The sequence below is a fragment of the Lotus japonicus genome, chromosome 1 (genome assembly GCF_012489685.1).
Source record: "Lotus japonicus ecotype B-129 chromosome 1, LjGifu_v1.2".
NCBI classification, from domain to species: domain Eukaryota; kingdom Viridiplantae; phylum Streptophyta; class Magnoliopsida; order Fabales; family Fabaceae; genus Lotus; species Lotus japonicus.
Window position 1 is genome coordinate 102,310,319 of NC_080041.1, and position 24,895 is coordinate 102,335,213.

Below are 24,895 nucleotides of genomic sequence, written 5' to 3' on the forward strand. Positions count from 1 at the left end.
TAATGAATTGTTCTCATTTGTATTCTAAAGGCTAAATTGATTGTATTGGTTCTATTTAAACCACCTAGAGTTCTTTGAGTAAGTTTACGAATTTGATTACATTTACTTCAAGAAATTATAAGGTTTCTTCTATTACAAGTATTATATTTACGGGACTTCTCTTAGAAGTATTTATTTGTCAAGCCTCTTCAAGGTTTTAGATTTTTATGTAGTAAACATTGTTGTTTCCCTCTTGGCAGCAATGTTTTTAAGGTGAATTTTGATGCTTCCAAGTATGGAGAGGTAGATGTGGATGATTGTGTGAGAATCATTCTAATGGTAATGGCAATTTCTTGCCCAAAATTAAATATCAAATCATCACATAATTTAATTAAAATTTCAGAAGACAAAACAAATTTAAAAAATTAAATATCACAAAGATATTTTTTGATGAAACGACGTTATAGTTGACTTTAAAACGACGGCACATGTAAGGCGGTGAAAAAACAAAAACAAGTGCTACAAGAAACCCTAGCGGCTACACCTTCATTCTGTTGTTTTTTCTCTTCACTCGAAACCGTTCAGCACTAGCCAAATTGCAAGCGATGACCGGTCAACGCGGTTCTTACGGCAAACGCTCCCACTCCCAATCCGACTCCGACCACCACAACGGCGGCGGTAACAGGAACAAACGCCGGAACCCTGGCGGCGACGACCAGCAATCCCACATCGGCCCCGACGACACCGTCTACCGCTACCTCTGCCCCATTCGCAAGATCGGCAGCGTCATCGGCCGCGGCGGTGACATCGTCAAACAGCTCCGGGCCGAAACCAAGGCCAAGATCCGCATCGGCGAGACACTCCCTGGATGCGACGAACGTGTTGTTACCATCTACAGCTCCTCTGAGGAGACTAACGATGTTGAGGACTCCGGCGAACCTATCTCCCCGGCGCAGGATGCGCTCTATAGGGTTCACCAGAGGGTGATTGCTGAAGACCAGCGCTACAGTGAGGATGAGATGGAAGAAGATGGAGCGAACCAGGTCACTGCGAAGCTTCTGGTTCCGTCTGATCAGATCGGTTGCGTGATTGGAAAAGGTGGCCAGATTGTTCAGAGTATTCGGAGTGAAACCGGAGCGCAGATTCGGATCCTTAAGGATGATCGCTTGCCTCCTTGCGCCTTGAGCAACGATGAACTTGTTCAGGCAAATTGAATTTACCCTCTTTTTACATTGATTGAGATGATTGCAACCAGTATCTAATTGGAATTTAATTTGCTTATAATAATTAGTTTCATACTGAATTCAATAGGCTTAAATTGAGGGATGGTTAGCTTCAATTTCAATTTGATATGCTGCTGATATTACAGCATTAGTATGACTTGTTTGAATTTGGATTTGATGATATTATGGACCATCAGGAAAAAAATTATTGAGATGAAGTGATGAACACTCATTTGAATCTGAACTCGAAGAATTAAAACAAAAGAGAATGATTAGGAGGGTGGTTTTGGGATGAGTTTAGTGAGTCAAGATCCGCATTCAGTAGCGACTAGCGAGGCATAGGAGTCTTGTTTAATAATTAATATATAGGAGTAGATCCTATAGTTATTGTTGGTCATGAATGAAAACTTATGGCATGTCTTTGTTTAATTGTAATTGTCAGTTTTTGTTGGTTGTGAACTGCAGATTTCTGGGGAGGCTGCGGTTGTGAAGAAAGCACTGGTTCAAATTGCAACTCGGCTTCATGACAATCCGTCACGTTCTCAGCATCTGCTTACTTCTGCGGCTCCTGGTGTTTATGCAGCTGGCGGTCCAATGGTGCCGGCTGCAGGCCCTCCAATTATGGGGATGGCTCCTCTTGTGGGTGCTTATGGGGGCTATAAAGGTGATGTTGGAGATTGGTCAAGGTCCATGTATTCAGCCCCTAGGGATGAAGGGTCTATGAGGGAGTTTTCGGTTCGAGTTGTTTGTCCAACCGGAAACATTGGGGGAGTGATAGGTAAGGGTGGTGCTATAATAAATCAAATTAGACAGGATTCTGGTGCTACGATCAAAGTTGATAGTTCAGCAACTGAAGGAGATGACTGCTTAATAGCCATTTCAACAAAAGAGGTAAAATTTTGATCATTATGCATACTCTTTTATTTATTAGCTTTGTTTTTTGTGATGGAATATCATGTTTTTCTTCCATTCACGATATTGATTGTTTTTAAATTGTTTTTTTATGTAGTTCTTTGACGATTCTTTCTCCCCGACAATTGAAGCAGCTGTGCGTTTGCAACCCCGGTGCAGTGATAAAGTTGAAAGGGATTCAGGGATTGTCTCTTTTACTACCCGGTTACTGGTGCCATCCTCACGAATTGGTTGCCTTATTGGTAAAGGAGGAACTATCATAACTGAAATGAGGAGGCTTACGAAAGCTAACATCCGCATCCTACCTAAGGAAGATCTTCCTAAAATTGCATCTGAAGATGATGAAATGGTGCAGGTATAGGAAAATCTTGTTTTCTTTTTGGGTGATTAAAAGTTGCAATTCTCTATAATTCTGAACTATGGTGGTCTTTTCTTTCCATTCTTTATTAGATATCTGGAGACCTTGATGTTGCCAAGGATGCTCTCGTGCAAGTGCTTACACGCCTAAAAGCAAATCTTTTTGATAAGGAGCGGGCTGTTCCAGGATTCCTTCCTGTAATGCCATATCTCCCTGCTTCTGTTGATGGATCAGATGGTTTGAACTATGACAGTAGAGATGGTAAACGGCATGGACGTGGACATTCTTACTCTAGTGGCTATGGAGGCTTAAGTGATTTGCCACCGGGTGACAGTTATGGAAGCTATGGAAGTCCACAGGTTCTTTTTACAACCATACTAGTTTGTTAAGATTTTCTGTGGATGAGTTCCACAAGTTCAATTGTTATTTCTCAATTCATTGTTTTTAATATTGTTCCATATGTCTGTAGGTTGGTAGTGGTGGTCCTTATGGAGCTTATGGAAGTTATGGTTTGGGACGGACCAGTACTTCTGGGTAACCATTCAAGTTATTTAATGTTCTGAGTATCATGATTATCTTCTTTTCCTGATTTCACTATTGTCCCCTGTCTATCCTTGAAGTGGCTAGTCTCACTGATATTTTATTCTGCGTTTTTCAAAATTCATCGATGCTGATATTTTGTATCTATTGTCAGATTGTCTAGCCAGAATGGTGTTTCTCGGAGGAGAAACCCAGGATACTAAAACTTGATGGGTCTCTACAGGTAGATTGTAGTTTCATGATTTATGTGGTATTTTATCTGGCAACTTCCTATAGTATAGGCAATTCACATTAATATATAACACATTGATATCTTAATCTGACCAGTGTACCGTTTAGAATTCTGATGCTCTTCTTTTCCCTTTTTTCCTTTCCCCTTCCCATCCAAACAGCTGAGTCCTGTGAAGCCCGCAGCCTCTGCCTAAACCAGAAGACCAGCTGAACCAGGGTTTGACAAAATGGCCCCCCTAGACGCCTCCACCTAGTGGACCAAACATATGGAGACTAATGAAACTGGCCATGTCCGTTTTACCTTATTTCCCAAGCTTGATAACTCGTGTCCCATGAACCTTTAAAGCCGGCTTGCCTTTGTGGCTGTTTTTTTAATTCCTGTTCACTGTCTTTAGATCTGAAACACCATGTAGCTATGATCCTCTGGCAGTTGTATACCTGTATTAATATTATTGTGTTTTGTTTTCCTTATAGTTCATTGTTTCATGCAGCATGAACTTTTATAGATATTTGAATTTGATGATGTTGATTCTTGGTAAGTAGACCTCATTACATCAAAATTTGGTAGGGCTTTTGTGTCATCTGTATTGCAGGGTTCAATATCTTACTATATCTTTAGCAAGGGTGTGCGGCGTCTTCTGAATGTGTAAATTCAGATTTATGGCTGTAGTTTTGAGTACTTCAAATATGATGAATTAAAGGTATGAAGGCTGTTTTCCTACATGCTGTTGCTGTAGCTCAGATTTGATTCATGTGATTCTGACTGTAATGATCTAAACCACTGTGCTAGATTTGGAAGTACCATATTGCTTTTCATTTTCTGTTTGGTTTATTTAGGCAACCGCCTAGTCCACACGTGTACTATATAGTGCAAATGCTTACATGGTGGACAAAAAGGGGAGACACACCATTGGTGAATATCTCTTTCATTGATCTAGTCTGTCATGCTTTTACCCTTGAAAATAATGTCTGGAAGTTTTGGCTTTAATGAACTAGGAACAGGAGGCTTGGAGTACCCGAGTTTCTTTGGGATGTTAATCTTGCCCCTTTTTTAGGTTGTTGGTTAAACATGAATCAAGTGTAACATGCCACTTTCATAATTCCTGGTATTTTAGAAATTATTCAAAACAATATTTGGAGATATAATGGATAATTGAAATTATGTGGCTTATTGTTCTCTCATTATTGCCCGGGTCTCCTGATCTGAAATTGAATGCTTCTGAAGTTTTCTTTGCGACTTAGTTGTCAAAGGAATCACATTGTAGAATTTCAATGGATGAGGTGGAAGAGTCTTTTTCCCGCCATTTGTTGCCTTTGATTAGAGAAGTTATGATAGTGGACTAGTGGTTCAAGAAAATGGGTAAAGAAAATGATTGAGCGGTTTATTTAATTCAACCCGATGTCTTGGTTAAACCGACTTTTTACATTCTATCTGGTAATTAAGATCTTAGTTGATCCAACGTATATAATAAAACCATTGCTCTGAAACAGCTTAAACTAGATCGTAATATGTTGACCATAAATAAAGAAAAAAAACTAGATCAAAGTATGGTTAAGTGAAAGAATAGATGAAGAAGTTAGTGTGGAGAGATCTTACTTGGAAATAATTGGCTTGTTGTGATGATATTGTTAGCTAATGTCTTGAGCCAACTATGTGAGCAATGACCGGTCAAGTGTTTGATAAGTTGATGTATGTTATGGTTGCTCTTCTACATTGCGCTCCAACAATTCGTTATATCATATGATGTAATGTGTCAAACAATCAATTTCCCCAAAAGTTTAAGTTATTAGTAAAGGTCACATGAGTGATTTCATATTATATTTCTAACACGCCTCATTACATAAGAGCTCACAATGAAGTGTGTACAATGCATAGTCTAACCTACCATATGTCAAAATTTCAATTTTTGGATACTGTGAGCAGCAAACAACCAGTTATCTGAAAAGCATAAACTATTGGTAAAAGTTTAAGCATTTCTATTAATTTCCACATTCCCTTTGCTTGTAAACTATCTCTACGTTCGCATTTTATACCTGGGTTCCTTTTCTACTTATCACTTTAAAATTATTCATATGCCCCTTATCTAATCGCATAAATTTTGGAGATAATTGTTTTTTTTTTGTGTATGAACATTTTATTTTTATATTCGCGTTAATGTATGGAAACAATAAAACAAATAGATGCGCTTAATTTGAACTGGTATGAATGATCAAATCTCAGAAAGATAAGTTTCTTATTATCGTGGGAATCTCAGTGGAGTTGGATGAAGACCATTATATTAAAAAAAAATAAAAATAAATGATAGAGCAAGTACGGCAGGTTGTCTCTGATTCACTATTAATAATATAAAAAACAAACTTTCCTAAATGAGGAAAAAGATATAGCATTGTCAAGCAAAGGAAATTTCTTCTTCTGTTTTTTTAGTCAACTAGCAAATTTCAAATCAATGGATTTGTTTATTTTGATTAGGTTCAGTTTCTGGATGTGGATATCTTAATTTATGCATGGCAACTAATCAGCATTATTATTGCATGGATGAATTTGAAGAGAGTGCCTATAAATGCCCAGTATTCTCCCATTCAAGTTCATCAATACATTCTATCCTTTCAAAGTCTTTTGAAGAATTGAGGTTCATATTAGTCACAATTCCTTCATTTGAGATAAAAATGAAGTCAAGTCCTGCTGAGCTAATTAGTGAGGCAAAGAGTTCCACCCAAAATAGCAAGATGAAGAGGGCAGTGTCTGTGCTTGATTTCATTCTGAGGCTAATTGCAGTTGTTGCCACCTTAGCAAGTGCCATTGCAATGGGAACAACGGATGAGTCACTTCCCTTCTTCACTCAGTTCATTCGGTTCAGGGCTGAGTATGATGATCTTCCTACTTTGAGGTGTGCATTTATGGGCTTCTATTATGAATGTCATTGAATTCATGTGTGTTTGTTTAAATGTTGGATGAATGTAAAAGAGTGTTTGCCCAATCCAACCTCTCACATCTATTGACTTCTTAGCATTATAATGTGTATGAATATGCTTTGGGAAGGAGGCCAACAGAAAAATAAACAATCGAATCATAACCCAAACCTTGCATTATTTTAGGCTACGACCATATTTTTGCCTCCAAACATGATCAGGATCAGGGTAAAAAGAAAACTACTATGCTAACCCATTTGAATTTTGATTTGAAAACAGGCTTTTTGTAGTTGCCAGTGCATTTGCAAGCGGCTATCTCATTCTTTCCCTACCATTATCCATCTTGCATATCACAAGGAGCAGCGCTCGAAGGACTAGAGTTATCTTGATTATCTTGGATATGGTAAGTCGTTAATACCAAATTTTGATATACTTCTATACATGTTTTTTTTTATAATAATCAAATTATAACATGACAGTGAGTTGGAAAAGAAGTTGAGGAAGGTTATAACATCAAAAAAATAAAGTGAAAGTGACCAAGACTTTCACATGACAACATGAGAGAATTTAAATATGAGGAAACATAATACAATTTTCACATGAGAGCATCCTAATCTTAACAAACTAAGTGTTAGTAGCATTTTTCTTCAGCTAATCGTCTTTTTCATCTTTCCGGGATGAAATTAATTGCATTTTTTATTTTTCAGGGATTAAATTGAATTTTATCTTTTGGAGCTAAAATAACAATTTTCATTTAGAACTAGTAGATATTACTAAAGTGACTTACCAGTTATCTTAAAATGTGCAAAATGAGTATTTACTCCTAAATCTAAATAAATAAGCAACATAAATGGGTAATTTATGTCTGTTTAATATACAAGTTGAGAAGCCAGCAAATTCTGAAATGTTTAACTATATATATGCAGGTAATGCTAACTTCATTGACAGCTGCATCTTCTGCAGCAGCAGCTATTGTTTATTTGGCTCACAAGGGGAATGCCAAAGCAAATTGGTTTGCCTTTTGCCAACAGTATGACTCTTTCTGTGAGCGCATATCTGGATCTTTGATTGGATCCTTCATTGCAATTCCACTGTTCATCATGCTGATCCTTTTCTCTGCTTTGGTTCTCTCAAAACGTTAAACAAATCTTTGAACCACTCCAGCTACCAATACCATGACCAGACATGCTTTGTTTGGATAAAAATGTGTGTGAGATGTATTCCACTTTGTTGTGTACTTTATATGTTCTCTGTTTGATGTTCAATACTTGTATTGGTTTTCTTCACAAGCTCCAGCTTCAGCTTAATTTACTTGAACATTTATCACCTGTAATCCTGTATGTGCATGTTTAGAAATCATTCTAAAGGAAAAATCAATTCTAAGGAAAGCTTCTGAGTAGTTTCTGAATGTCAGTTGATCCAAAATTTCTATAATTGCAACCATTGTTCATCAGGTATATGCTTCAACGAAGCTTGAACCACGATTTTTTGTCACACCACTATCATCCATTAACTTCCTTACCTTCGCAACCCCATCCCACTCACCTCGAGAAGCATATGTGTTTGACAACAGCACATAGTCACCACTCTGGTCCGTTCTCATTTGAAGCAGCTTCTCATTCGCGTGTTTTGCCAACTCCATATCCCCATGAACTTTGCAAGCCCCAAGCAAAGTCCTCCAAACAATTGCATTAGGTTCAATCTTCATGGAGGCTATGAAGTCAAATGCTTCCTTCAAAAGTCCCGCACGTCCTAGCATGTCCACCATGCACCCACAATGCCTAATGTTTGGCTCAATCTTATACTCACTTCTCATAAGATCAAAATATTGATAACCCTCATCAACTTTCCCTGCATGACTGCAAGCTACCAAAACACCAACAAATGTGATCTCATTTGGACAAATCTTGCTCTTTAGCATCTCCCTAAACAGACCAAGTGATTCCTCAGCATGGCCATGAAAAGCCAACCCGCCAATCACCGAGTTCCACGAGGTCACATCTTTATCTCTTATTGACCAAAACACATGAAGCGCTTCTCCAATGCTTCCACACTTAGCATACATATCAACAAGAACATTCCCCAACAACGTGCTCAACACTCCCCTGCTCATCTCCATGACCTTGGCATGCATCTTTCGACCATTTTCTAAATCCCCTAACTCGACACAAGCAGACAACAAGCTCAGCATTGTCACTTCATCCGGGCGAACCCCGATTCCACTCATCTCATCAAACAAATCCAATGCCGGTTGGTTCAAGTTGCAAAGCACGTAACCAGCAATCATTGCGTTCCAACTAACCACATCCCTCACGGGAGCCTCATCGAAAAGCTTCCTTGCGCTAACCATCTCCCCTTGCTTGGCATACCCGGTGATCATCACGTTCCATGCAACCAAATCTTTGACAGGCATTTGATCAAACAACCTGCGCGCAACCTTCAAATCCCCTCGTTTAGCATACCCAGCAATAAGTGCAGACCAAGCAACCACATCACCCTTATCCGAATCATCAAATATTTCAGTGGCAACCTTCAAATCTCCACATTTAGCGTGAAATACCAAAAGGGTATTCCTCACAAACCGGTCTGAACCAAACCCCAGCCTGAAAACCCGACCATGAACCGCTGAACCGGTGTTGACCCAGAGAAGCTTGGTGCAAGCCTTGAGGACGAAGGGGAAGGTGAAGTGATCAGGCTTCACAGAACGGTGGTCCATCTGGGTGTACAATGCCACCGCCCGCAGGGGATCGAGGCTCTGAGATGAGCCTCGGATCATGGTGTTCCACATGAAGGTGTCTGGTTGGGGAATTTGAGCGAACATTTGGTGTGCATATTCTGCGACGGTGGCGGCGGCTCTGGGGCCCACCAGTGACGTGGCGGCGGCGGAGACAAGTTTTCTGAGGAAACTAATGTTTGAAGTGAAACCGTTGATGATGATTAAAGCGTGGATCTGTTTGAGGGTTACGAGGTTGGTAATGGTGGTGGCTCTTGTTTTTCTGATCATTCTGCAGCAAAACTCTGTTTCATTGCGTGGCTAGTTTTCATTCTAACACAAAATTAATGTCATTAGAACTACATTGATAATACTACATATATATATTTGTTGTAAAACTAAAAGCTGTCAAAAGGAGTTGGAGTATTTGGATTCAAATATAGAAGTTTTCTCTTCTGTGTCAGTCAAGAAAGAAGGCTCGAACAAAGTGTTTCTTTGAGAATTCAATAATGAAGATAGAGGTGATCCCTTCTCTAGTTTCACTTGTCTATTTCATTTTATGTTTTGTAAAAGCAATGTATGATTTTTTGTTTTAAACATGACAATCATATATTGAGGTATCATATTTCACTCGGGTGTGGTAAAAGTTAAATATATGATTTAAGTGTGGTGGAGAGAGTTTTTATTTAGGTTCTATTTGTTTGTTTGTTTGTTTTTGTTCACATTAATATGAACATGTTCTCCTTGAACTTCGGGGATCTCAAGCTCAAAGGGTAACGTTAGAGTGAATATGTCTCATACGTTTAGCCAAAGTCTATTATAGAGGCACATTTTGTCCTTTGGTTGCTGGAGTTTATGAGGTTTCATGGTGTATTAGTGGTATTAATCAGGTTTCATGATTAATTCATTAAGTTGGACAACACCAATAACTTAGTTGGGAGTTACGATCGCCCTCATTTATTATGGAGAAGCTATGATCTACACATAACTCCCTTGTTCCTTGGGTCGGGAATACTCAGGATGGTTCATTGGTCTAGGCCAGACTAATGTCAAGTGTTCCCTATGTCAGTTTGGAACTTACTAAAGTCAGAGGGTAAAAAATCATTTCCCAAACCTACTAACATCCACTACATTCAATTCCAAGTTCTTTGTCCACAATAATACTCACATTATTCCTTCCTCTAACTTTGGCAATGTACAAAAACTTAAATCTTGTGGTGTCCGGAGCTCCTTAGCTTTTCCCCCCCAACTCATTTAGTATCCTAAAAGCATAATATGTTAATCCTTCTTCGAATCACAGTATCCACCGCCTTTATAGATTTACTTGTCAAAATATCAATATTCCAAGAACTAAACTTAATCAAACGATCATGGGGTTATTTCTTTACCCACACCTATCTAGAAAATGTGAGGACTCTTTCTCATTTAACATTGCATCTAGACGTTGATATGCAACGACTCTAGCACATTGAGCCATAAGCGCGTTGCTTCTGGGCAACGATATATATCATTTACACAAATCGGTATTGTTTGATGTCGGTTAGTTTTAAAATAATCATTCTCTTTTACCCGATCTTAAGACCGCTATACAAGAAGAAGTTTGAATACACATTAAATTAGAGAAGAAAATAAGAAGAGATGAGATATGTAATGGATAATATGGTGTAACAAGTTGACCAAAAAATGGGTCGAAAAAATGGTTGTTAAGGTACTCTAATAATGTGTCCAAAATGTGATTATGTTTGATTCATTCATAAGAATATCTTCACCTTTCATCTTTTGGACATATTCAACCATGAACTGGTGCACATACACCATAAAACACACAGCTGAAAGCATGGAACAGTGAAAACTCCCCGAGGTTCCTTATGAGCCACGTTTCTGCATACCTAAAAGACTAGTATTTAAGAAGTTCTGTTTTTTTTTACAACACAATCTTTTCTTAACAGAATCATTCATCAAATTCCCCAAAACAGAACTTCTCTTCCCACTACTTCTATTGCATATGCAGATAAATCAGAAAAATCCATAACACCCACCACAAAACACAGGCAATCTTTTACAGGTTGGTTTCTCCTGCTTTTTCTTCTTTACTTCAATTTAAGCAAAAAAAAAGTTTTAATAATTAACTCACTGTGTTCCTTATCAGAAATTATAATATAAATTGAAAATAATATTTTTGTAAATTGGCCTGTTTTGTTTCTCACTTGTTTTTTTATGAAACAGGAAATTTCTGGTGAAGGATGAGATCAATGGAGAATACTTCCGGACAAAGAAAGGAAGATCAAAAGTTTGAATTGCCACCGGGTTTTCGATTTCATCCAACAGATGAAGAGCTCATAAGCCACTACCTCACCAAGAAGGTAGTTGACAGTTGCTTCATTGCTATGGCAATTGCTGAAGTTGATTTCAACAAGTGTGAGCCATGGGATTTGCCTGGTGAGTCTGTGAATTTCACCATTTCTTTGAGTTGTTGACTTTTTTTCTATCTTTGAACAAGTGTGATTTTGTGAACCATGCATGATCAAAATAATGCTCATTTTTTCATGCTTTAAGGGTTGGCTAAAACGGGTGAAACAGAGTGGTATTATTTTTGTTTGAGACACAGAAAAAACCCAACTGGTTTAAGAACAAACAGAGCCACTGATGCTGGATATTGGAAGGCCACAGGCAAAGACAAGGAGATAATAACCATGGAAAATGCTTTGATTGGAATGAGGAAAACACTGGTTTTCTACAAGGGAAGAGCTCCAAATGGTGAAAAGACCAATTGGGTTTTGCATGAATACAGATTGGAAGCAAAAGCAAAACATGCTGAATATAATAATCTTCCTAAACCTGAAAAGGTATCAAGGTTTCCCTCTGCTTTTTCTCTTTTTTGTTCTGATTTGCTCTGTTTTTGCTCTGGCTCAAGGTAAACATTTGCTAATAAGGTTCTTAAGTTTGAGTTGATTTGATTTGTACCCTTTTTAGAGTGAATGGGTTATCTGCAAAGTCTTTAAGAAGAGTCCTTGTGGAAACAAAATACATATTCCAACATTTGGAAGGTTCAACTCCTTTAGAGAGGATCAGGAAACACATGATAACATAGAAGCTCCTAGCTTGGACTTTTCATCTTCTTTGGATAAAGCAAATCCTGCATTCTCCAACCAATGCACAATGATGACACATCAAATTGGGAAGTCACAATCACAGTGCTCAAATTATTTTCTCCCCGAAGAACATTCCATGTTCAGGAGTGGGAAGCAAAATGAGAATGAGGAGTTTTCTCTGGGAAGAGACTTTGATGCTGATAGTGATATCCCCTCTTTGGTATACAACAACAACAATGACATGTTTCAAAGGTGGTTCGGGAATCAAGAGCATTCTTCAGCTTCTTCAGGGAATTTGGACATTGATTGCCTGTGGAATCAAATCACTGATTAAGGCTGAAGGAAGATTTTTTAGTTTATTAAAAAAGTATGCCATGTACATGATACATGTAATTAATTGATTACCTGGGAATTGCATAAACTTATTATTATTATAGTAAGTATGGGAAATGCATGATGAAATTTAACTGTTTTTCAATTTTTAATTCATGTATGTCTGGCTAAACAAATTAATTAAGCGTTTAAGACAGTAAATATTTATCATATAAAGTGCTTCTTATAAGCTTATTTGAGAAACTTATTAAAATCAATTCAAACTTGTTTACGGGTATAGGCGTGTTTATTCATAAACTATATGAGTATCTTACAAAAATAAGCATAAACTGTTTATCCAGGTTGAACCACCACAAATGTTCCCTCGTCACTATCCTTAAGTCTTCTTTTGGATTAACCTCGTACAACAAAAGGTGAGACAACTCACCGTTCATACGGTCCAAATATCTCAGAATGGAGAGAAACATTTATTTCGAGAGATGAGAGCTCAAAATGAAGGGCGCGTGTTGTTAGAGTACTGCAAATATTATTCTTTAGTATCTTATAATACTTCATCCGTTTCTAATATAAGAACCAACTAACTACTTCACATCCCTTAATAAAATTGGTTAATTTATTTAATTGCATGAAATTTGTTCTTAAATACTGCTGAATTTCCAAATTTGTCATTTCCACATGGAAAGAGTAGAAATTACAATCAATTTAATAAGGAAAATATTGGGAAAAAATAATTAATATGGTTCAAAATTCAATTTAGTTCTTATAAAAAAAGACATAGGTGCATTTCTCATTTAGTTCTTATATTAAGAAACAGATAGAGTACATGTTGATGTTACTATTTGAGCTAGCATAATGTTTTAATGTGGATTTTAATTGGTAGGTTAGTTCATAATGATTTGCATCAATGCACGCTATCTCTTTATTAGGCCACCAACCGGTATATGCATGACGTGATTTGACTCTTCTAAAGTGAAAGAATTACTTTAGAGTTTTAGAGGAGCTAGGCCCATGTATGGAGGTAATGGAGTATTATCCGGAACCGCTCAAAGTTTTGGCAAAGTCAAAGCCACCAAATATTTTAAAGCAATTTTCCTCTCTTTATGATGAACAATTTGTTTTTCTCTTTATGATGATTATGATAAGATGTTAAAATCTAATTGAATGATCTTTTTTCAATTTCAATTTAATATAATATGGCAAGGTGTTGAAATCTAATTGAACGTCCTTGAAAAACTTATATTTCAATGTAAATGTGTAGTTATTAAACATTTAATGCATGTATCATATGGCTAATCAACCTGAAAAAAATGTTTTCTTTTTCTAAATGAATCCATGGAAGTCGAAATTGATTTAAATTTGATGCAGATGCTCAATGGCAGATTCGACATGGAAACAACTAAAAGAAAAACTCTATGATATGGTTGGTATTATTGTGTTGTCTTACATTATTGCATCACTTTGCAATTTCAATGATCTTAAATGACTTTTTTTTTTCGCGGTTGAACAAAGTATATTTTTTTTTGGTACAAAACAAAGTATATTAAACATATAACAATCAAGTTTTATATATTTTCTTTAAATAAAAAGTTTTATATATTTACATGGCTTAAAAAAAACTTTTAGTTTCTGTGAAATACATCATTTTTTTTATCCCTGAATTTTTTTTTTTAACATCCTTCCAAAATTATACTCCTATGTTTTGTTTTTAGCTCTTGCCTTCACATTTTTCATCCAATCTAAGTTGGAATAAACACAATTAATGTAAAAGTATAATTGAATAAACACAATAACCATTTAACATAATTACTATTTAACTCATACCATATGTAATTCCATTTAGATTAGATGAAAAATGTGATTGTACGACTAGAAACAAAAATTTTTATTTTGGAAGGATGTTAAAAAAAATATTTTTCAGGAACGACAAACAAAATGATGTATTTTGCAGAGACTAAAAGTTTATTTAAGCTTATTTACATCTGTCATCTCTTTTATCTCATTTTCACCGACCAATATTTTATTTCTCATCTCTTTTTTCTTACGTCACCCATCGTATTTTTTTTCTCTTTTTTCTATTTATATCCCACTCAAAATGGAGGCAGACTAAACTCGATCATTTGAGATGTAAAGATGAGTTAACCTGTCCCAACAATTTCACACAAAGTTAAGGATGAGATTCTTGTAAAGATATTTGAGAAATTGAAAATATATAATAGAATCTCATTTAATTTAGGTAACGCACGTATATATATAATAGATTTACGTCAAATCCCTTTCCTCAATCTTTGGACCTAATTCTCTCTTTAGACTCAACATCATTCATCAGTGAAAAAAGAAACAAAGCATTCTAGTGTAAGTTTGGAGGTATATATATACCTCACTACTGGCCATTGAGTTTCCAAGCAAATTGTTTATGTGCTGTCTATTACACATCATTCATGGTATGGGCAAACATGCCCATGCTGTTTCTTATATATGATGACCATTTTGAGTTTGAGACATTCTTCTCAATTTTATTTTATTTTTGCAAATTTTGGTGAAATCGATCTTCAAAGTGGGTTTCATGTAGTTACTGGATTCCTGACAAACAGATTTTTTTGGGCTGATCTGATCTTCTAACTTTGCATGCATTTCACAACACATATTAGTGGCCATGGAAGTAGAATTATGGATGGTTAGGTATCTATTCTTTGTTAAAATATGAAGTGTAAATGGGCACTAGTCAAAGCAAAATGCTTGAGGTTACAAATGCTAGCACAAGAAACTAAACGAATTGTTATATTTGATTGGTTAGAACTTCTCTTATATTGCAGCATTCCTCTGTGATTTCTGCCAATAACCCATCTTAATTGGTAAAACTTAGAATTTTTGCATTTCTTGCTCAACTTTCTTTGTAACAACCAGCACTGTTCTTACTCAAATTATTATATTTTATGTCCATCCATTTATCTTCTTTCTACTTTATATCTTTCATAACGCGATAAATATTGAACTCGGAACTCAACACAAGTGGAGAGTATGATGAAACAAACCTAAGACACCATATTGCTTTTAAAAATAAGATTCTTTTAAAAGGGTACACATTTTGTTTTTCTCATGTATTAAGAGTTTAATAATTAGTACCAAGTAAATAATTTTTTTTTGAAACACCATGTAAATAATTTACGTAAATATTTTCTTAAGTGATATGGAGATAAGTGACCTACTGTGAAATTTTCATAAGAAGCGCGTGAGTGAAGACAAAGTGCGCTGGAAAGACTCATGTTGTTATCGTGAAGCATTCATCATATTAGAATGTTACACATGCAATGAAATCATCAATATGCTCAATAAGATTAGCCTTTCTAGAATGCATCTTCACGATTGACCTTGACAATTCTTCTGGAAGAATTCTTTCGGAAGATACAAAGACAATGTTTCTTTTGCGAATGGACTGTGAATTGTTATTTATCCACTCCGTCGAGAATAAATCTTTGCAAAACCAGAATCTTTGAGCTTCTGGAATGGAGTTTCCAGCTGGAAATTGTTTGTGGCATAATTCAACCATACTCTCATAAATTGATTTACATACTTTTCCACATAATACGCCAAATGTTCATCCAGAAAATGATTGAATGTACTTTTGCATGAGAAGTGGTGGTACGAAGTGGTGAAAGAGTTGGAGAATGCGGCGAAACAATATGTTTCCACAGCGGGTGATGTACCTGCAAATGACACTATGACAATCAAGTCAATTCAATATCAAAGAAAATAACTAAAGTCTATAAGAGCAGTATGTTAACAAATGAACAATGTTTAAATTACAGAATACTCAAAGTTATATTCATAGAGTTCCATCATGAAGGTTTTTAACGCTTGTTTAATCATTGTAAGTAGCTTTCAAGATAGTTACTAGCATAGTCTTTGAATCATTAATAATGTTTAACCTTTGTTGGGCTATCTGATTGAATGAGTTAAGATTTTATTTTGGTCGTCATGTCAACCAACACAATGTTTTTTTTTGTAGGTAAATGTTAGTGGTTGGTTGCTAGTAATTACAAATGCTCATCCTCAGGTTCGAACCCTAGACCTCCAACTCCAACACCTATTTCTACCCTTAGCTCAACCAACACAATGTCCATTTAGTATTGAATCATCTGGACCAACTAGTACGATGATGAGCTAAATGGCTACTTGGGCCGACTAGAACAATAATTCAATTTTTATTGTAACTTGCATTTGTTTGTGAGTTAAATATTAAAGTTTGAGACTTGAAAAAATCATACACTACAGTATTTTGAATGAAATTAGTCTTGTTTTAAAATGGTTGAAATACTACCAAGGATAAAAAATAAAAATAAAAATATTGACCACGTCAGACTTATATGAATTTGACAAGTGTCATGAGACCCTATTTAATAGGATCATTAAGTCTACTATGGACCATATGACCATGCTAGAGCTGGCAGAGATCAAGGAAAATTTATGGCCATGTCCCATTTTCCTTCATATAGCCAATACAATTCTTGGATCCACGAGAGCTTTCCCTCGCAGACCACATTTATGTTTTCTAATTTAAGCCCTCTTTTCTCATCACGGGACCCTCCTTTTGTCTTTTCATGCACCAACTGATTCAAGGTACCCTGTCCCAAACTCTATAGCCCCCACCCCTCCATAAATTGCTCTGCCCTTCCCAAATTACCAAAAAATTTCCACCGTTCAATTGTTAATTAAGGCAGTTGATCTTCAATGAAACCTTACTCATGTGACAACTTATTTTGGCAGCTCAAGTTTCTGATCTGAGTTTTAAACATTTTTATGAGTAATGGTTCTTGTGCCCATCCCAACTTGTCTTAATATTTGATTTACCACCAATGAATAATTCAAAAGCGGCCCTAGCTACGCCATAAGTTCTTAGTGACGCATGGCACTTGAAATATTTATGGACATAACTTGATAGCTCAAGCCTCAAAGCAAAGTTGTCTGATACGTTTAAAATTGTACCTTTAAGTACTCTCACATTACTCATCCCTAAATTTCAACCTTACTCTATGTCTGGTTTTCTATTGTGTTTTTTTCTTTTTTGGCAAAGAGGGAATATTAGAGAACCTCAAACACTACCTTTAACCAAAAAAGAGGTGGAAATATTTTCAAATTTAAGTGCATGCTTGTAATTTATTTTTTTAAAGTTGGGGTCAATTATGTAAAAAAAAAAAAAAAGTATGTGAAATTATTTTAAATTTTAGAATTGATTATAAGTAAAGAGAAAGTGACACATGCTCATTAATTGTTTGAGTGTATTTTTTTTTATAAGCAGTTGTTTGAGTGTATAAAACACTACTAATTATACATTATAAAATATGAAAATTATAAATATCGAAATTATTGTAATAGGCAATGAGAGTGAAAATGAAACAAAAATATAAGTTATCATATCATATATATCCAAATAAGTTCTGACTCTGCTCTTCCATCAGGATAAATTTTACACGTAATGAAGACGGTAAAATAAAAGATAAGACTCGCTCAGGATAAGTTTTACACGTAATGAAGACGAAAGAATAAGATATAAGACTCGCTCAGGATAAGTTTTACACGTAACGAATACGGTAGAATAAGAGATAAGACTCGCTCAGGATAAGTTTTACACGTAACGAACACGGTAGAATAAGAGATAAGACTATGTTATCCTATCTGGCTAACTCATCAAACATCTCTTGGAATAATTATATCTCCACACCTCATTTTTGAGGTGTGAAGAGGTGGAGGAAGAGAGAAATAGGAAGAAAGGAGAGAGAAAGTAAAAATGTGATAGGTGATTTGATTGATAGAAAAAAGATAAATAGATAGAAATGAAGGTGGAAAAGAAGTTGAGAGATGTGTATATATATAATAACTCATTTTGCAATGTAAAAAATTATAATATAAAAACAAAAAAACAAAAACAAAATTTCATATTTGTTTGCATTTTTTGAAAATTGTTTTCTGCTGTTAATAACTAAAAAAATTAAAAAACATATTTGTCATAACCACTTTTCAAAAGCTATTTTTTAAAATAGTACTACTGTTCAGCTTTTAAAACTGAAATATCAGAATAATTTTGAAAGCATTGATGTTTACTATTTTTTCTGATTTTAGTTTTTAAATTATGATTTGAATAAAAACAAATTTAAAAAGTTGTATATAAAGTTAAATTCAGTTTTTGAAAACAAATTATCACAAACAAGTTTTTTAATTTTTCAGTTTTTAAAACATATAACAGTTTTCTAAAGCCTGAAAGTCTCAAACAAACATGATATTGAAAGCCATCTCAATAAGATTCATTGAGAATAATCATTTCTTCACACCTCATTTTTTATGTATAGATAGGTGGAGAAAGAGAGAGATAAAAAGAAAGCAGAGAAAAAGTAAATATGTGATAGGTGATTTGAGAAAATAAAAATGAAGGTAGAAAAAGAGTGGAGGTGTGTATATATCATAACTCGATTGATTTATTATGAAGTTAATGTAAATTCTCTAGAAAAGTTTATGCGACTAGTTTTTTTATTCTAAGAAAATAAAAACTAGTATTGATACCATATAAAATTTACACTATTATTTACACTATCATGTGATATTCGATGTCAAGAAAGTATATAAATCAGTGACTAGTCTAGTGCAGTGCGTGTTCTTAAGGGTATTCTAATAGTAATGATATCAGTCCACATACCCAGTGTTTATCCCATTTATTCCGCTGACCTTTCTTCTCTTCCCATCTCTTTCATTCAGAGTCCTACTGAACCTTCTTTCTTTCTCTTTCGATCTCCTTCTCCTCTAGTGCTATATAAAGAATACTAGAAAGTTAAAGCTACTACACTCTTCAGTCTTCAGCACTGTTCCATTACTCAAAATGGGACGATCACCATGCTGTGAAAAAGTTGGTTTGAAGAAAGGACCATGGACTCCAGAGGAAGATCAGAAGCTCTTGGCTTACATTGAAGAACATGGCCATGGAAGCTGGCGTGCTTTGCCTGCAAAAGCTGGTAAGTATATGAAGAAAAAAAAAACAGTGACAATGTTTGGTGAGTTACATGGAAACTTAAGCTTGTTCTGGCCATTAATGTGTACAGGACTTCAAAGGTGTGGCAAGAGCTGCAGATTGAGATGGAGCAATTATCTAAGGCCTGATATCAAAAGGGGAAAGTTCAGCTTGCAAGAAGAACAAACCATCATTCAACTGCATGCACTCCTAGGGAACAGGTTTGATGTTTCTCTAAACTCTATATTCAATTGAGTCATTCGGTTAAATAAGAAAGCTCATACAATTCAGATAAGCTTAAAATGTAATAAGTCATTCAATTTTAGTTGAATGACTTTGATTCCTTAACTGTGAATTTAGAATTTCACTACAATTGATCTTCAGTCCATGGTCTTCAGGTTTTTGTCTTGATGTTCACAGGTGTTCATTTGATTATTTTCCTTTTTTCCCTATGAGTATGTTCATATAGTCAAACCTCATCAAAGGATTCTTTTGTTGTTGTTGTTGAGAACCATGATATCTATGACCCTGTACAAAAAAATTTAGTTGCACTAAGGTTGGTATTCTGACAGCCGACAATTATGAGACTAATCTCCTTGAGCCACTTAATGTGATTTCAGAGTCTCGAGGTAATTAGTCTGGTATCCGTTAGTTCTGGAGATACATAGTCCAACCAAGAAAGAAAATATAATTTATCTATGACAATACTTCTATGATAATTTAAAAATCAAATGAAAAGAACCATGATATATTGTTTGGCACATAAATATTTAACTATTTGTTTTCTTACACAAGCACTTAGTGTGTGTGTGTGTGTTTCAGTCATTTTGCAGCAGGTAGCTATAATTTCTTTCTTTTCCAACTCCCTTGCTGAGCAGAATGTCTTAAATTCTATGACATCTCAAGTTCTTGAACCACATATAATTCTATCCTACATTTCCAACACACAATCTTAATTGTTCCTTCACCATGCTCATAAATTTACTCCTGACACCCAAGTTTATTCAAGACGGTCCTTAAATGTAAAAGGCTAGCTAGCTAGCTAGCTCTTCTTCCTCGCCAAGCTAAATCAATACTATGGTCCATCAAATATGATTCTAACCCTCTAAAATATGTTCTCTTAAATTTGCATTTTAGTCTTTCAAAACAAAAAATAGCATTTTAGATAATATCAATGGAACATAGTAAAAAGAAGTTTAGGCCCAGCTTCACCTACGTCTTGCTTATGGGAAATTTTCAATATGCATAGTATTTGATTTCAAACTTCTAAAAAATAAACCTTTGAAATTTACGAGTACTTATAGAATTTCTGATATATTCAAATTCATTTTCACTTATCACTTTTTATTTTTATCTCTTTTATTTCATATTATATCACTCATCAAATTTCTTATCTCTCTTTTATTCTTTTCTATCTCACAATGTTGGGTAAAATTGAGATGTGAATGTAATATTTTCATTACACTCTGTCTAGCATCAACCACATGTTCCAATGGTGTACCAGTACATTGTTTGTAACTTGTAAAACATTGGATTTGTGACCATGTAAAATAAAGTTTGTAACTTGAAAAAATTGTTAGTCAAAAAATTAAGTAGCTGCCAAATAACTGTGAATCTATCTTTCTCATAACAAATTCGAATTAATTTGGAAGCATTATTTACATCCACCACGCGAGTATACTCTATAGTCTATACTGCCCTTTTTCATTCTAAAAAATTGAGTTACATATAATTGATTTCAGCTTAAGGAAAAAGTTTGATTCATTTTACCTTTTAAACACGAAATTGAATTTAGAAAAAATGATATCTTAATTAAACATGTTTTCTTGTCTTGTACTTCACAGGTGGTCAGCAATAGCTACACATCTTTCAAAGAGAACAGATAATGAGATCAAGAACTACTGGAACACTCATCTAAAGAAAAGGCTAATCAAAATGGGAATTGACCCTGTGACTCACAAGCCCAAGAATGATGCCCTTCACTCTAGCATCGACAATGGCCATTCCAAGGTTGCAGCCAACCTCAGCCACATGGCTCAGTGGGAGAGTGCAAGGCTTGAGGCTGAAGCAAGGTTGGTCAGAGAATCTAAACTACGTTCACACCTTGGAACAAGCTCTTCTATCTTACCATCACCATCCTCATCATCATTGAACAAACATGATACAGTGAAAGCTTGGAACAATGGTAGTAGTGTTGTTGGTGACCTTGAATCTCCTAAGTCTACCTTATCTTTCTCAGAGAATAATAATAATAATCATAATGATAATAATGTGGCACCAATTATGATAGAGTTTGTGGGGACTTCTTTAGAGAGAGGAATTGTGAAAGAAGAAGGTGAGCAAGAGTGGAAAGGATACAAAGATGGCATGGAGAATTCAATGCCTTTCACCTCTACTACCTTTCATGAGTTGACAATGACCATGGAAGCCACATGGCCACCTTCTGATGAGTCTTTGAGGACCATTACTACTGCTGCTACTACAGCTGCTCGTGCACATGTCCTTGGAGACCCGGTTGTTCAGGAAGGGTTGACCGATCTATTGCTGAATTCTAACTCCGATGATGATCGGAGTTTGTCGCCGGAGGGTGGTGGAGAGTCTAATAGTGGTGATGGTGGTGATGGTTGTGGCAGTGACTTCTATGAAGATAACAAGAACTATTGGAACAATATTCTTAATTTGGTGAACTCTTCCCCTACTAATTCACCTATGTTTTGATAATCATGATATTATATTTGTATTTACTTCTTTTTCTCAAAATTAATTCTGACACGTAGAAGCGACTTTGCATAATTGATTTTAGCTTGAGGATCTATTTATATTTGAATTCCTTTATTGATTCCAAACAAAAAATCAATTTTAGAAGAAGCTTCGGTCTTTAACTTCTAGATGGATGTCAGAGTTGATTTTGAAGAAACCGAAGAAAACTAAATTGATCCAAAATGCTTATGAGTAGGGGTAAATGCTACATTGGTTTCACCTTCACATTATTATTGCCATAAGAAGCGACCACATGCACACGGAATAGCTAGTAATGTATAGTGTCAGAGAGCAATAAGGTTCTACTGTGAAAAACAGCTCTTTGTCGCTTATGTGGTATCATCAAATGTTCATATCAATTTGTTATGGATTTGACTTGATTTCTATGCTGTAGGGTAGAGGGATATATACGTATGCATGTAGACAACTGATATAATGTATGTGAGTTGAATGACTTTTACTCGTATGTAATTTCCTGTGTTCAAAGTTCAAACTGTATACAATTATATCTAATAAAATAGAAGTAGTTACAGTGGACTTTATTGCTGTTGGTTTCATGTCGCATTCTTGCTTTAAGAGATCTTTTATTCATTGTTTATGTTTGGGGTTCTCTTTCTTCTCTCTTTTCATTTTGCTTGGTTGTCATGTACTATATCAAGATGGAAACCACAATAGCACTTCATTTGTGTTATGATTTAATTTGGATTTCACATCTTCGGGAAAGAAAACAAAATTTATATGGGAATATGCACAAGTGATTTGTTTGGTTAAGAGAAAATGAGACGAAAGAAGATGAATACAGAGATTTTTTTTTTTTGCTACAAGAGGAAGAGTATGAGTACAGAGATTAAGTGGTGTGTGCAAAGATTAAGTGGTGACAAAAAAAAAAGTAAATTTGTTTACATTCATGTGATGACTTAATTTGGATTTTTCTTCTTCTCCTTGTAATTTTTTTTTCTATCTCTCCAAAAAAAATTAATTTTTGTTTGTTATTGACATTAATTTTTCCGTCTAAATATAATTGCTTAGCAGGACATATGTTTAGGGTTAGAGTATAACCCCTCTCTTCTTCCTCCTCGCTTCTCCCCCCTCTGACCCAACCTAGTTTTTCAAAATCTTATTTCTTCAATCCATGTTAAACTTAATGTGGCAAATTCTAGCTTCTCCATTGGTCCGAAATCACGTCTATGTTCAGTCAACTGCCAAACCAAACATGCACATAGCTAATGTATATGTTTGCTTTATTGTTGTGATTAAAGTATTGTTGAAGTTTTTATTTGGTTATTGTTGAATTGAAAGAAAAAGGAATGGGGTTGATAGTGAGGCTGGTAAACCTTGCGGGTGGGTGGTTTGGTTTGGGGTTTATGAAGGGGGAAGAAAAGGATTGAAGATGATGGAAGCAGGGTGAGGGGTTGAAATCGTGATTTGTTGTTAAGGTTCGAAGATTCAAGGGATGAGTGGAGGAATTGAAGGGGGGAGAAGACAAGGGGTTGAGGGTGGTGAGGTTGGTTAGAACCTCATCGTCGACGGAGATTCCACTGATGAATGGTGGAGCTCTACCAGTCTTGATACTAATAAGATATTTGAAACGTATGTGTCAATGTTTACGCCGGTAAAGGTTTCCCTCTCTTATTCCTAGCTGTTTTTTGTCATTTGAAACATATGTGCTTCAACTTCTAGTTCAATCCCTTATCCTCTTCTTGTACACCTTTACTTACCCATCCTTGCATGGTATTCTCTTCTATTTTTGTGTTAAAAAATGGAATCCAATTGGCTAGGTGATATTGTGGCTATAGATGAGTGGCTTGGTGATTTGGGTTTCCCTACCAAAGAGGATTCATTGAAGACGAGGATGTTGCAATGAGAGTTTCACTTGGCGGTGCTGAAAGGGTTTGAAGGTGGTCTGAGGGGAATTGCAAAGGTTGCGGCAAGGTGAAAGGTAAGATGGTTTGACGGTGGTGGAGAGAGTGAGCTTGTGGTGGATCTTGGAAGATGATGGTGAAGTTGCAATGTTGGCTCGGTTGTGAGCTTCAATGGAAATAGGGAGGCACGTGGGGGTTGGTGGTGGTGGTCCAAGGCAATTTGTGGAGGTTTCCACGAGGTGAAAGGGACTATGGGACAATGGAGCTCAATAACGGCGGTGTCTTCGTTGAGTTGTGATAAGAAGATGATTCCTTGAAGATGGGGATGGTGCGACGAGAGTTTAGTTGGCGGTGATGAAGGGTTTAACGGTCTATGGGGATCTGCGAAGGTTGCGACCAGGTGAAAAGTACAATGGTTCAATGGTGGTGGAGAGAGTGAGCTTGTGGTGGATCTTGGAAGATGATGTTGATGCCGCAATGTTTGAGTTCGACTGCGAGCTTCAATGGCAATAGGGAGGCACAAGAGGGTTGGCGATGGTGGTACAAGGCAACTTGTAGAGGTTGCGACGATGTGAAAAGGACTTTTGGATAGTGGAGCTCGACAACATCACTTAGTCGAGATAAGAAGGGTGTTTTAGGTGGGAGGGGACTAGGTTTATTGTTTACTTGGACTTCCATCTCAAATGAACAGAAAAATTAACGTCAATGATTAAAAAGAATAGCCAAACTTTAGAGTGACAGAAAATGATAAAACAATTATAAGGATTAAATTCTAAAGTGAGTTTATTTATAAAGACCAAAATCTTATTTAAGCCTTCTTAATGATAATATTTTGTATTTGTACTGAAAGTTCTTTAAAAAAATTATATTTTAATATATATATATATATAATTATATATATAGGGAATATATATATATATATATCAAAAATTATATTTTCATTTTTCATTTTGAAATCCACAAAAATTTATGTTTTAAAATGATA

The 24,895-nt window shown here is 35.6% G+C and overlaps 5 protein-coding genes across 6 annotated transcripts; 4 read left to right on the forward strand and 1 right to left on the reverse strand.

Moving 5' to 3' along the window:
- Window positions 1-485: 485 nt before the first annotated feature.
- On the forward strand, window positions 486-3,782 carry LOC130728536 (KH domain-containing protein At4g18375-like). The gene is made up of 7 exons (XM_057580039.1): window positions 486-1,184; window positions 1,668-2,093; window positions 2,212-2,469; window positions 2,565-2,831; window positions 2,942-3,006; window positions 3,167-3,235; window positions 3,405-3,782. The coding sequence occupies exons 1-6, from the start codon at window positions 585-587 to the stop codon at window positions 3,213-3,215; spliced, it is 1,665 nt and encodes a 554-aa protein (XP_057436022.1). The 5' UTR covers window positions 486-584; the 3' UTR covers window positions 3,216-3,235; window positions 3,405-3,782.
- A 26-nt stretch (window positions 3,783-3,808) lies between these two features.
- Window positions 3,809-7,442, forward strand: LOC130728538 (casparian strip membrane protein 1). Of its 2 annotated transcripts, none has more exons than XM_057580042.1 (4): window positions 3,809-3,944; window positions 5,714-6,131; window positions 6,433-6,556; window positions 7,080-7,442. In XM_057580042.1, exons 2-4 carry the CDS (start codon window positions 5,749-5,751, stop codon window positions 7,293-7,295), a joined length of 723 nt encoding a protein of 240 aa, XP_057436025.1. In that variant the 5' UTR covers window positions 3,809-3,944; window positions 5,714-5,748; the 3' UTR covers window positions 7,296-7,442. The 2 variants fall into 2 exon arrangements, with proteins under 2 accessions (XP_057436025.1, XP_057436024.1); XM_057580041.1 differs by lacking the exon at window positions 3,809-3,944 and adding an exon at window positions 4,019-4,156.
- On the reverse strand, window positions 6,970-9,414 carry LOC130728537 (pentatricopeptide repeat-containing protein At5g15300). The gene has a single exon (XM_057580040.1). It carries the CDS (start codon window positions 9,155-9,157, stop codon window positions 7,604-7,606), a length of 1,554 nt encoding a protein of 517 aa, XP_057436023.1. The 5' UTR covers window positions 9,158-9,414; the 3' UTR covers window positions 6,970-7,603.
- Window positions 9,415-10,791: 1,377 nt separating this feature from the next.
- Window positions 10,792-12,363, forward strand: LOC130732350 (NAC domain-containing protein 100-like). The gene is made up of 4 exons (XM_057584416.1): window positions 10,792-10,931; window positions 11,093-11,305; window positions 11,423-11,712; window positions 11,840-12,363. The coding sequence occupies exons 2-4, from the start codon at window positions 11,110-11,112 to the stop codon at window positions 12,290-12,292; spliced, it is 939 nt and encodes a 312-aa protein (XP_057440399.1). The 5' UTR covers window positions 10,792-10,931; window positions 11,093-11,109; the 3' UTR covers window positions 12,293-12,363.
- A 6,579-nt stretch (window positions 12,364-18,942) lies between these two features.
- LOC130728539 (transcription factor MYB16-like) lies at window positions 18,943-22,578 on the forward strand. The gene is made up of 3 exons (XM_057580043.1): window positions 18,943-19,292; window positions 19,380-19,509; window positions 21,133-22,578. The coding sequence occupies exons 1-3, from the start codon at window positions 19,160-19,162 to the stop codon at window positions 22,004-22,006; spliced, it is 1,137 nt and encodes a 378-aa protein (XP_057436026.1). The 5' UTR covers window positions 18,943-19,159; the 3' UTR covers window positions 22,007-22,578.
- Window positions 22,579-24,895: the final 2,317 nt, after the last annotated feature.

Bases quoted from the DNA above. Each gene is read 5' to 3' on its own strand.
- LOC130728536 (XM_057580039.1), top strand. From the start codon at position 585: ATGACCGGTCAACGCGGTTCTTACGGCAAACGCTCCCACTCCCAATCC. The intron at 2,470-2,564 runs GTATAGGAAAAT...ATTCTTTATTAG, and splicing joins AAGATGATGAAATGGTGCAG to ATATCTGGAGACCTTGATGT. The intron at 2,832-2,941 runs GTTCTTTTTACA...ATATGTCTGTAG, and splicing joins GAAGCTATGGAAGTCCACAG to GTTGGTAGTGGTGGTCCTTA.
- LOC130728538 (XM_057580041.1), top strand. From the start codon at position 4,126: ATGGTGGACAAAAAGGGGAGACACACCATTG. The intron at 4,157-5,713 runs GTGAATATCTCT...TATTTTGATTAG, and splicing joins AAAGGGGAGACACACCATTG to GTTCAGTTTCTGGATGTGGA. The intron at 6,557-7,079 runs GTAAGTCGTTAA...ATATATATGCAG, and splicing joins TCTTGATTATCTTGGATATG to GTAATGCTAACTTCATTGAC.
- LOC130728537 (XM_057580040.1), bottom strand. From the start codon at position 9,157: ATGATCAGAAAAACAAGAGCCACCACCATTACCAACCTCGTAACCCTC.
- LOC130732350 (XM_057584416.1), top strand. From the start codon at position 11,110: ATGAGATCAATGGAGAATACTTCCGGACAAAGAAAGGAAGATCAAAAG. The intron at 11,306-11,422 runs GTGAGTCTGTGA...TCATGCTTTAAG, and splicing joins TGAGCCATGGGATTTGCCTG to GGTTGGCTAAAACGGGTGAA. The intron at 11,713-11,839 runs GTATCAAGGTTT...TACCCTTTTTAG, and splicing joins ATCTTCCTAAACCTGAAAAG to AGTGAATGGGTTATCTGCAA.
- LOC130728539 (XM_057580043.1), top strand. From the start codon at position 19,160: ATGGGACGATCACCATGCTGTGAAAAAGTTGGTTTGAAGAAAGGACCA. The intron at 19,293-19,379 runs GTAAGTATATGA...TAATGTGTACAG, and splicing joins TGCTTTGCCTGCAAAAGCTG to GACTTCAAAGGTGTGGCAAG. The intron at 19,510-21,132 runs GTTTGATGTTTC...TGTACTTCACAG, and splicing joins CATGCACTCCTAGGGAACAG to GTGGTCAGCAATAGCTACAC.